At 41.6% G+C, this 12929-nt stretch overlaps 1 protein-coding gene across 5 annotated transcripts in view; it reads left to right on the top strand.

Moving 5' to 3' along the window:
• Window positions 1-12929, top strand: part of ARHGAP28 (Rho GTPase activating protein 28) — a 215097-nt gene that overhangs the window by 130987 nt on the left and 71181 nt on the right. Inside the window, exon 1 of one of the 5 annotated variants that reach the window (XM_077492483.1) lies at window positions 10165-10186. The exons of the other annotated variants lie outside the window; for them this stretch is intronic. Coding sequence (XP_077348609.1) covers window positions 10173-10186 — 14 coding nt within the window. The 5' untranslated portion in view covers window positions 10165-10172. Of the gene's footprint in view, window positions 1-10164; window positions 10187-12929 lie in introns of those variants that run through there. 5 annotated transcript variants of the gene reach the window in all.

The following is a 12929-nucleotide window of genomic DNA, read 5'->3' as shown; positions in this document are numbered from 1 at the left end:
GTGGACATCGCTGAGGAGAGATGGGGCTCAGGTAAGTAATTAGGGGGTGCTGCTACACACAGAAGGTTTTTTTTTTATCTTAATGCATAGAATGCATCAGGATAGAAAACTTTCTGCCTTTACAAACTCCTTTAACTGAGTCATTGTCATTCAAAGGGAGACAGCACTGAAAACTGGAAAACGGACTGAGTGGGAGGGGGGTGAATGTGTCAGGTCTTGAGGTGATTAATGGCCTTGTAATATAGTTACATAGTAGGTGAGGTTAAAAAAAGACACAAGTCAATCAAGTCCAACCTATGTGTGTGATTATATGTCAGTATTACATTGTATATCCCTGTATGTTGCAGTCGTACAGGTGTTTATCTAATAGTCTTTGAATCGTTTTTTTAAACTATTATTGCTCCCCGCTGAGACCACTACCTGTGAAAGGGAATTCCACATCCTTCCTGCTCTTACAGTAAAGAACACTCTACGTAGTTTAAGGTTAAACCTCTTTTCTTCTAATTTTAATGAGTGGCCACGTGTCTTGTTAAACACCCTCTTGTGAAAAAGTTTTATCCCTATTGTGGGGTCACCAGTACGGTATTTGTAAATTGAAATCATATCCCCTCTCAAGCGCCTCTTCTCCAGAGAGAATTTCAGTGCTCGCAACCTTTCCTCATAACTAATATCCTCCAGACCCTTTATTAGCTTTGTTGCCCTTCTTTGTACTCGCTCCATTTCCAGTACATCCTTCCTGAGGACTTGTGCCCAGAACTGGACAGCATACTCCAGGTGCGGCCGGACCAGAGTCTTGACCTCCGGAAGAATTTCCCCCTTCCTGACCAGGCCGCTTTTTGCAAAACCGCATTGTGTTACTTTAACTGACAATTGCACGATCATACAATGCTGTACCCAAATAAAATTGGCCTTTTTTCCCCCCACAAATAGAGCTTTCTTTGATCACCTCTGTGGTCTTTATTTTTTGCACTATAAACAAAAAAGACCAACCATTTTAAAAAAAGCAATAATTTTTTATTTTTTGCTATATCCAATTAAAAAAATAGAAAAAAAATCTAATTTCTTCATAAATTTAGGCCAATATGTGCTACATATTTTTTGGTTAAAAAAAATCCCCATAAGTTTATATTGATTGGTTTGTGCAAAAGTTATTAGTTGTAGTGCAAAGTGGAGTTGCACTGGCACTGTACTAATGACCCTGGCTGGGAAGGGGTTAAACATCAGGGCGATCAAAGGGTTTACTGTGTGCCTAGCCAGTTATGTAAGTTATATGGACAGAAAGTGGTTAACAGTGTTGTGTTTTTGCTGTGGGTACAGGATAGTGCACAATGTACGCGCTCCCACACCCACATAGATGTGAACCTAGCCTTAAAGACTTTCACAAGTTTGCAGTGTGGGAATGCTAGGTATAAATATGCCATTCCAGCAATATACTTGCTTATATTAAATACCTGTGTCCAATTACATGATACTTTTAGGCCTCATGCACACTGGACATTTTTGGATGTTTTTACAGCTGCTGTTTTGGCTTCAGACTTTTTTTTTCTACAGTCTATAAACACTCCAGCATGTTATCCTATGTGTCCATGCACGCATAGGGGTAGATTTACTAAAACTGGAGCACTCAGAATCTGGTGCAGCTGTCCATGGTAGCCAATCAGCTTCTAACTTCAGTGTGTTCATTTAGGCTCCATGCACACTGGAGCTCATAAACTGCAGTTTATTGGAGTTTGGGTGTTTTTTTTAAAAGCCCGTAAACTCCACTCTATGTTAGCCTATGTGTCCATGCACACATGGAAGTTTTTTAGCTTTAATGAGCAGTGGAGTTTATGGCCTTTTTTCTGAACGCTAGAAATTTGTGTTCAAAGGGACGTTTTTCACCTCCAAAAAACAACAAACGCTCATAAAGGCTCATAAACGCGCATTAATTAGTATTCTGCATTCAATGCATTGTGGGAGTTTGGAATGCACTGTGGGATTTTTGGAGTGTCCTCTGTGTATTTTTATTGAAAACGCCCATAAACGCTAATAAACGCTCATAAACGCTAGTACAAAACGCTGTTAAAAGCATGTTTTTCAACCAGCGTTTTTTGCCAGCAATCTGGCGTCCATAAAAAGCTTTTTTGAGCTTCAGTGTGCATGGAGCCTTAAGCTTTGGCAATAAAACATGGAAGCTGATTGGTTTGTATGCAGAAGCAAGCTTGATTTTTCTCTCTTCAGCTTTAGTAAATAAACCCCATAGGCTGTTATCAACTGTTTTTGGCTGGGGCGTTTTTGGCTGTAAAAAAACCCCAATACTAGTGGGTTCCGAGAGGAGTTTTTCAGCTGTAAAAATGCTCTAACATCAAAAACGCCTAAAAAAGCTGATAAATTGCAAAAAAAAAAATGCTTAAAAACGCTAAGACTAAAAAAAATCTGAAAAACGCAAAAAAAAACAGTATTACAAAAACGCTGAAAAACTCCCTGCGAAGCTACTGGCGTCTTTATAACCTTTATTATAACGTCCAGTGTGCAAGAGGCCTGATGTTGTACAGTTACTAATCTTGATAATCTTGAAAAAATAATTAACATTCCTCAAATGTTTACATGTTTTCTGTAAATTGCTCTTAATTACTCTAAGTAAACAAACATGTATGTCACGATACTGAATGATTCTCAGGCTGACTAGCTTTGTGTTCTTTATGAGCCCACACTTGTAATGTGAAGCCGGTTTCAGGCCTTGGTTTTAGGTGTCAATCATCAGTGGATTGCTAAAGCTATCTCGGAAATTTCCAGGTGTCCAAACATCCAATAAGCTGACTTGTGCTGTAAAATTTTTCAGTAGACTAGACTGAGTTGGATTGATCATGACTGTAGAGGCATCTTTCTTTTTTCCTTTTTTTTTCTTTAACCACTTCAGGACCGCCGTATTGCCATTGTACGTCAGCACAATGGCACAGGCAGGCACAATCACGTACATCTACGTGATTGCCTTCCAGCGGGTGGGGGGTCCGATCGGACCCCCTCCCGCTGTTTACGGCGGTCCGATTCGGTCCAGGAGCGCTCCGTGATGAGGGGATGGCCGTTGGTTTTCGGCCACCCCCTCTGGATCGCTCCTGGCCAATGAGAAGCTTCCTCCCCTGTGTATTGTTTACACAGGAAGGAGGAAGTGATGTCATTCTCCTCGGGGCGGTCTTTTTGACCGGACTACGAGGAGAAGACTAAAAGTAAGTGTGCACCAACACTACACTGACATGTAGGTACACACAGGCACACAAACCCCCCCCCCGATCCCCCCCCGATCGCCCCCCGATCCCCCCCGCCCCCCCCTCCCCCCCCAGTCACAGTGTCACTGATTGCATTGATCATTTCTTTACTGATCAATGCATTCAGTGTCAGTTGTGACAGTAAAAACTGTCAGGACAGTTAGTGTTAGGTCCAGGGTAGCCCCCTATCACCCCCCAATAAAGATTTAACCCCCTGATTGCCCCTAGAGTTAACCCTTTCACCCCCTTTTGCCAGTGTCACTAAGCAAACATTTTTCTGATCGCTGCATGTGTCGCTAGGTAGCTAGTTATTTTTTTAGGTTCACCGCCAGGTTTTTATATCGCTAGGTACCCCGATATACTACCCAATAATGTTTTTAACCCCCTGATTGCCGCTAGTTAACCCTTTCACCCCCTTTTGCCAGTGTCACTAAGCGATCGTTTTTCTGATCGCTGCATGTGTCGCTAGGTAGCTAGTTATTTTTTTAGGTTCACCGCCAGGTTTTTATATCGCTAGGTACCCCGATATACTACCCAATAATGGTTTTAACCCCCTGATTGCTGCTAGTTAACCCTTTCACCCCCTTTCACCAGCGATCACAGTATAAGTGTCACTGGTGACGCTGGTTAGCCAGTTAGTTATTTAGGTTCCCCGTCAGGTTTTTATATAGCGCCAGGGACCCCCATATACTACCTAATAAAAATTTGAACCCCCTGATTGCCCCTAGTTAACCCTTTCACCACTGATCACCGTATAAGTGTTACGGGTGACTCTGGTTAGTTTGTTTTTTATAGCATTTTATATTCAAATCCGGAAGGCAGTGCTTGGTTTTCGGGGTCCCGTACGTGGCTAGGCTCCCAAAAAGTCCCCCACATGTGGTATCCCCGTACTCGGGAGAAGCAGCAGAATTTATTTTGGGGTGTAATTTGACTTCTGCCCATAGCATGTGTGAGCAATATATCATTTAGTGACAACTTTGTGCAAAAAAAAAAAAAGTTTGTAATATTCCCGCAACTTTTGGCAAAATATAAAATATTCCATGGACTCAACATGCCTCTCAGTAAATAGCTTGGGGTGTCTACTTTCCAAAATGGGGTCATTTGGGGGGGTTTTGTGCTATTTTGGCATTTTATGGCCTTCGAAACTGTGATAGGTAGTGAGGAGTTAAATCAAAAATTTGCACCCTTAGAAATCCTGAAGGTGGTGATTGGTTTTTGGGGTGCCGTGCGCGACTAGACTCCCAAAAAGTCCCACACATGTGGTATCCCCGTACTCGGGAGAAGCAGCAGAATGTATTTTGGGGTGTCATTTCACATATGCCCATAGCATGTGTGAGCAATATATCATTTAGTGACAACTTGGTGCAAAAAAAAAAAAGTTTGTAATATTCCCGCAACTTGTGGCAAAATATAAAATATTCCATGGACTCAACATGCCTCTCAGTAAATAGCTTGGGGTGTCTACTTTCCAAAATGGGGTCATTTTGGGGGGTTTTGTGCTATTTTGGCATTTTATGGCCTTCGAAACTGTGATAGGTAGTGAGGAGTTAAATCAAAAATTTGCACCCTTTGAAATCCTGAAGGTGGTGATTGGTTTTCGGGGTGCCGTGCGCGACTAGACTCCCAAAAAGTCCCACACATGTGGTATCCCCATACTCGGGAGAAGTAGCGGAATATATTTTGGGGTGCAATTCCACATATAACCATGGCATGTGTGAGCAATATATCATTTAGTGACAACTTTTTGTAAAAAAAATGTTTTTTTTTTTTTTTTGTCATTATTCAATCCCTTAGGACAAAAAAAATAAATATTCAATGGGCTCAACATACCCATCAGCAATTTCCTTGGGGTGTCTACTTTCCAAAATGGGGTCATTTGGGGGGGATTTGTACTGCCCTGCCATTTTAGCACCTCAAGAAATGAGATCGGCAGTCATAAATTAAAAGCTGTGTAAATTCCAGAAAATGTACTCTAGTTTGTAGACGCTATAACTTTTGCGCAAACCAAAAAATATACGCTTATTGACATTTTTTTTACTAAAGACATGTGGCTGAATAAATTTTGCCCTCAATGTATGACTAAAATTTAGTTTATTCGATTTTTCTTATAACAAAAAGAAGAAAATATCTTTTTTTTTCAAAATTTTCGCTCTTTTTCCATTTATATCGCAAAAAAAAAAAATCGCAGAGGCAATCAAATACCATCAAAAGAAAGCTCTATTTGTGGGAAGAAAAGGACGCAAATTTCGTTTGGGTGCAATATTGCATGACCGCGCAATTACCAGTTAAAGCAGCGCAGTGCGAAATTGCAAAAAGACCTCTGGTCCTTAAGGTGTTTATTGGTCCGGAGCTGAAGTGGTTAAAAAAAGAAAAAAAAGAAGGGGGGGGGGTGTAGGAGGGGAGGCAAAGAGGAAAACGAGCATAGGGAGAGAGGACACAGTCGGGCAAGGCTCGGCCCATTGAATCTTCATCTTCCCCATACCATATTTATGAATTTTCTGCTGTTTCATCCACCCCCACCTCCTGAAGAGCATTCATTTTACCCATACAACTTATATAAACTTAGGATTGTTTGAATTCAAGCCAACTTCTCCATATTTTGTGAAATCTTGGCCATGAGTCATTTTGCAGATATATTAATTCTTCCATTAGTCTAGTATTATCCACTTCCCTAAACCACTCTTTCATCGTCTGTGTTTTTTTTTATTTCCAGTATTTCTAGATTAGTATTTTTGCTGCATTCAACGGGTATGGATTTGTATATATATATATATATATATATATATATATATATATATATATATATATATGTGTGTGTGTGTATGTGTACCAAAAGACACACATACACAAACACAGTGCAGCGCTACCTACTACAGTGATAATTCAGTGCTATACTTAGTGCTATGTATACATGCAATAAAATTCAAATTCATAAAAAATTCATAATAAATGTCCCATAAATCATGATCAATCTTGATAGTAGTACTCAAGTGTTATTATCATATCACCGTGCTTCTCAGTAATTCTTATTGTTTGCGCAAACCACCACCAGCTATTTAATCTGCTCACCTCAAGGATGAGTCAGGAAGACTCAAATGAACTCTTTATTTTCACTCCCCAAACGTCTTTTTCTTTCTCTTAGGACTCAGCTGTTCAATTTCTCCCTTTTACGATCTCCACTCCACCCAATGAATCCCTCACAGATAGGGAGTTGATCTCTGAGATTATTCAGCTGTTCCTCCACTTCAAGGGACTCATGTAATCAAAACACAGCCGACATAGTGCTCTCTGCTATAAAACTTTTATTTAAAACCCCGCTTACTAGATATAAAAACAAAATTTGCTTGTTACAAATAGATATAGGACACTTACAGATATAAAAACAAAATTTGCTTGTTACATGAATTGAGAGCGTCTGCTCGCTTACCACCGTGGCTGCGCAACATCAAAGGCTGAATGGTCTTCCTCAGCAGAACAATAGATGGAATAATAGATGCTCTATATTTTTTCTTTGGTTCACCTATGGCATGGAAAAAAACATCTTGCCTCACTTCAAAATTACTAATCTTCTTAATTACGTTTTTTATAATTCTTTTTTCCAGTATGTCTGAATCGAAGGGCAATGCCACACTATATGTGCATGTGTTCCTTCACCCCCCTACTCCAACAGAAGGGTGATACATATGGGTTGATCTTATGTAATTTTGATGGAACATAATTCCATTTGGTTAAAAATTTTCTAAATCATTTCTTTTATCCTCATATGCATTGAGGTGGAGTTCACATCAATCTATAACCTTACTTTTTAACACGTCTGAAAGGGGTAGGTTAACCTCCCTAGTGTTAATCCAGAGTCTGGCTCGGGTTGCAATTTCAGTACCACGAGCGGTAACCCCGAGCCAGACTCGGGATTGCATCGCTGGATACAGGGAGAGTTACTTACCTTGTCCCCTGGATCCAGCGATGTCCCCCCGCTGTGTGTGCGAGCCGTCCTCCGCTCAATTCACACAGTGCCCAAGTGCCACCAACCTCCGTTTCCTGCAATGTTACGACGCACGGGAGCGGAGATCGGCGCCAAATTCAAAAAAGTAAAAATACACATACAGTACTGTAATCTTACAGATTACAGTACTGTATAAAAAAAAATACACACCCCCTTTGTCCCTAGTGGTCTGTCCAGTGCCCTGCATGCACTTTTATATTATAAATACTGTTTTGTTCTGCCTGGAATTTGGAGATTGTCCATAGCAACCAGAAAGTGTCCCTTTATGTCAAAAGTGATTTTAGACCAACTAGAAAACAGCGACAATAAACTAGAATCACTTGCAGAATTGAGCGATAGCGATTTGTGGGGAAATTCGTCATCAAACACTAAATCTAATGACAGCAACAATTCTGCAAATGAGCAAATTTCAGTGTTTTTGGATTTGATTACATTATTGAATATTTTTTATTATTATTTATTATCATTATTTATTATATTATAAACTTTATCAAACCCGGGATGTCTGCTAGACTCTTGTTTGAACAGATTTAAGAGAGTTATTCCTACGAATTGCAGGCCTACAATATAAAACGGCACATTTCCATGCAAAATAATTGTACCGCTTTCAGCACCTAAAATCAGAAATAATCATACCGCCAGGGAGGTTAAGATCATGTTCCCAGCTCATCAAAAGACAAGATCTGGTGGTGACATCATAATTCTTAATATATTAGATATCCCTTGTCTAATGAGAGAGGTATCTATTATCCAGCCAAATAGGGGAAGACAGGGCTGCAGTCTAAAATCAAAGAGCCCCACGTAAACCGACCTGACAGACTCCCTGCCCCCCCCCCCCCCCCCCCAATATAAAAATGATAGTTTCACTGAAGATACACTAAACTCATTATTAGAGGACAAAAACACAACTTACAAAATCCCTGCTAAATCTAAAAGATGAGTGAGGAGTGAGGTACAGTGTGAATCAATGTTTTTTGTGTGTGGCTGGAGCTGTGTGCAGGCAGCCTATGCTATGGGGATGCAGCAGCTGTACAAACACAGTTCTAAATTGGCAGGTATGTGGGTTCAAGTGTATGGCCCCCGAACACAGACAGTGTGCATTCAGGACAACTCATCCACTCCTGTGAAATTAGGACCTGTGGCTGTGTTTGCGTGGCCGGTGGGCTCAAATAGAGTAACAGGTGGCTCCAGTCACACAATGGTTAATTTGCACTGTGTTTTTTTAAATGATCATTTAGAGCAGTGGTCATCAACCCTGTCCTCAGGGCCCACTAACAAGCCAGGTTTGCAAGATAACTGAAATACATCACAGGTGATATAATTTGCTGTTCAGTGATTGCACTATTCTAGTCTGCATTTGATGCGGTGAAAGTGACATCATCATGCCCAAAGGTGGAATCAGGTTGAACACACATTCAGCCTACAATTATCTTAGGAAAGAATATATTGCCCGCATTTGAAAACGCAACTTAGATGGTGCTTCTAGAAAACAAGGCTATTATTTGATAGCATTTTAGGGGCACAGTGGCTTGGTACAGTACAAAAATTCAGCAATGAAAAATGTATGACATTTAGGCAGTGTTGCCTGGCCTCTTATTGTAATTTAACTGAAGCAATAAGAACATGTAAAATATGCTTACTGTATATTTTGCAGCCAAAAAGATTTTAGCCTTCTGTAGACAGATTGTTTAATTGCAGATTACATTGTTATGAACAGTGGCTTCTGCTGCATAAGGGATGCAGGGGCACTGCCCCCCTAATCTTCATGCGCCTGCCCCTGCGGGGCACTGGACAAATTGATTTATATGAAGGTTTTTTTTTAGAAGCACATGATTAGAGCTTGAGGCTCTAATTGGCTTCAAAACGGTTGGTCTCTGCACCCCGAGCCCACCCACTTGCAATATTGGCATATCAACATTCGCTATTGTCTTCCTGCTTCTCCCCCCGGCCAATCAGGAAGCGAGTCTTAAGACCAGATTGGCCAGGGGAAGAAGCAGCCAGATTGGTCGGGAGGAGAAACTGGTAAGCCGCCCGCGACCTTGATGGGTACGTTGGGATGGTTTGTTTGCCACCCCCCCTTAAAAAAATGGCACACCAGCCGCAACTGGTTATGAGATTCTGCACTTAACATGTTACACTTTTTCTTGTTAAAGGGGAGGTGAATTGCTTTCATATCTATGGTATTATATCAAGACTTAAATAATACAATTTTTAAAAAGATTTTTATTTTCAGTAAGGTAAATAGGATGTATAGTGTAAAATGTACATATGTGATATCTTCTATTTCCAATTGATCATGTGTCCACTTCCTTCTCTTTTTCTCCAGCAGTGGGCAGTCCTGAGTGCAGTTCTCTGCAGAATTCTCCTGTGAGCCTAGGGTGTCATGATGGCACGCCCACAGGGGATGTCCCTGATACCCTATACTCATAAGAAGTTGGTTAAATGATGTTGGGCATTATTCAGCCCTGGAAGAGGAACATTGTTGAATTTGCGTTAGATTATTGAGTCTGCCAGTACATTGATGGTGGTGGGGGGAGGGGGGGGGGGGTGGGGTAGGACTGTGGTTATTACGCTAAACGTGTACTTATTTTGTTTTACTAACTGCTAGGCAATTGTTTTTTTCTTTATTTTACACCATAGTTGAGCTTTAAATACTTGCCCATGGATTCCTAGAGAACTATGGTTTTCCTAAAGAGACAGCACAACAGATGTGCTTGCTTTGGGGCACAATTTGTCTGACTAATGTTTCAAATTATTTAATTCCAAATTCGGCAGGTCTCACTTGATGAGTCATTGAGCTTTGTAAACAACTGGCTCCTTTCATGAAGTCCTGAACATAATTGATAAAGACTTGAAAAGAAGTGCCTGTTCAAGGATGGACAAGACAGCAGCATTATATGGGAGCTGAAGAATGAAGGACAGCAATGTGGGATGAGGGGTGAGTTTAAGATGGTGGGGTGCTGTAGAAGGAGGCCCTGTTACCAGGGGGGTGTGGTAAAATGCCTGGGGGATGTGAAATGGAAGGCAAGGAGAAAGAGAGGTAGGTGATATGTCTGAGAAGGCAGGGGTGATAGATTACAGAAAGCTGTTGTGACCCGGGAGTGTGAAGTGACTTGGGGGTGGGAGATGGGCATCAGAGAGGTACTGCGACCAGCATGAAGGGGAGATGGGGGTGGCATGAACTGGGGTGTGTAGTGGGTGTCAAGGAGTAATAGATACAGCAGGAGGGGGTTCTGAAGGAGGTGTTGTGGCCAGGGCGGGGGGGGTGAGCCAGTATGAGCAGAAGTTTGGGGGGGCAGCAGCATTGGATGTGGGGTTTGGGGTGAGAGTCAGCAGCATGGGATTAAAGGTGATGAGTAGGGGACCACACCATCAGGTAGGGGGCTTGTGAAACAGGGGCTTTGTTGTTGGAGGTTGTGCAGTAGGGGACTGCAGCTTGGGCCGTGGGTGAGTAGTAGGGGACCGCAGAGTTGGATGTAGGGTTAAAGAGTGATGGGGCTGCAGCACTGGATATCAAAGAGGATTGGCGAGTAAAAGACAGCAATATCAAATTAGGGGTGTGTGGAGTGAGGTGCTGCAGTGTTCAATGGAGGGATGAAAAGCAGGGGTCTGCTGTGTGTGATGGAGATTCAAAGAGTGGAGGACCACCATGTGGGATTACAAGATAGAAGTGGGGGGCTGTAGCATGGCATAGGGGTGAAAATTGAGAGAGCGAGAGCAACAAGGGTTGGTGGTTGAGGAGTAGGGACTGCAGCATTATATGGAGGAGAGAAGAGTAGAGGACTGCAGTGTTGAATGAGGTGTGAGTAGTGGGGGACCACAATGTTAGATGGAGGTGTGAGAAGGGGAGAGCCACAGCATCCCAGCATGGGATGATGGTGTTAGGAATGGAAGAGCGGGGACTGCAGCATTATATGGAAGGGTGAGGAGTGGGGAAACTGTGTTGGGTGGAGGGGTGAGAAGTGGGAGGATTGCATTATAGAATGGAGAGTGAGAAGCAAGGGACTGCAACATGGGATAGAATATTATGAGCAGGTAACCACAGGGTGGGACAGGGGATGAGAAGCAGGATACAGCAACTTTGGATGAGAGAATTGGGAAGTGGGAAACCACGGCATTAGATAAAGGGTTGAGGAGTAGGGGACTGCAGCATTGGATAAAGAGGTGAGTAGTGGGGGACAGTAGTGTCATATAAGGGGGTCGGGGAGCATGGGACAGTAGCTTTGGGGAGTGAGAGACCACACTCAGCAGTGTCTTATGGGTAAGGAGACACAAGCAGTTTGTGTCCAGGAAAAGCTGCAAGTCAGGGCTTGTAGATTTTGAAAATGGTAACTGATAGCTTAGAAGAAGATTGACAGCTGCACAATATTGTCATTAGTTAGTCAGTGGTTGTTCTATGAGAATATATGGACAATGTACACCAGAGAGAATGAAACCAGTAAGAACAATTTACAGCAAGGCCCTGCTTGTCTCAGAAAAGGAAGAGGGGTCATGGGTAGCAGCAGGGACACAAAGTAGATCAAACCTTGTTTCCCTCCACCAAAATGTAAAGAAAAACGTGGATGGAATTCACTTTGAAGTCATGTACACAAGTATTTCCAAATAGTACAGCATCAAATATATTTCTTTCAAATTTGGTGATCCTGAGTTGGTCAGACAAAATGTGTTTAGAATTGTTTCTGCTTTCTAAGCTTTCCATGGCTTTGAAGGATCTGAGAATTCTCAGTCAGTCTTTTTCAATTTTTCCATAAGGGGGATATTGAATAATGAAACACACATTGCAGAGAACAACGGTTTCTGTATGTTCTTTATTTGTCTTGAGCACCGACTAGGGAAATAGAATGTATAAAGAGGTCCCGGTGTCATGAATGAAATCACAATCTACAGACACTTTGAGCCCAAGACCACCCACTGTTGTCCCTCTTGGGGATGACACATTATAGTCAGGCAGGTTAGAATAAGAACTGTGACTCCTCCCGCTCAGTATTCTTGCTAACTCAGCAAGACTTTGTAAATGACAGTGATTTGAAAAATGAAATGACTCGCAGCAACTAAGCAGTTTGACTTTACTCTCCAGAGATCACGGAAAGTGCACTTTGTAATTAATTCATCATGGCATTTTGCATTTAACTATTAAATGAGTCCTTTTGTACAAAAATAACTGGATCCATAAGAGGGGTGGATCTATAAAAAGGAATTTTAAGCATATATCCATTATAAAGTTGATATTGCATTATTGGGCTACGATAAAGTATAATTAAAATGTGTACATGGCATTCATTATCTCTTTAGTTCTATTTGAGTAAAATGAAAGTCTTAAATGTATGTATATACTGTGGGCAAGAAGAATTATGGGAAACACTTGGAATTACCTGGCTTTCTGCAGTAATGTGCCATAAAATGTTATGTGATCCTTATCTACATTAAGTCACATCACTGGACAAACACAATGTGCTTAAGCTGATAACACACAAACAATTTAATTTTTTTGTGTGTTTATTAAACACACCCATTAAAGTGAAATTAAAGTCAAAATATAAAAAAACAAAAACAAACGTCATACTTGCCTGTTCTGTGCACAGGCTTTGCAGGAATGATCCTCCTCTTCTCGGGTCCCCCTATGGTGCTCATGGCCTCTTCCTCCTGCCGAGGGCCCCCAGATCAAGCAGCTTGCATTGGCG

Source organism: Lithobates pipiens, unplaced genomic scaffold, assembly GCF_037356315.1.
Source record: "Lithobates pipiens isolate NorthernLeopardFrog02 unplaced genomic scaffold, aLitPip1_a1.2 Scaffold_19, whole genome shotgun sequence".
Classification (NCBI taxonomy): domain Eukaryota; kingdom Metazoa; phylum Chordata; class Amphibia; order Anura; family Ranidae; genus Lithobates; species Lithobates pipiens.
This window is presented reverse-complemented; position numbering and strand designations above follow the sequence as displayed.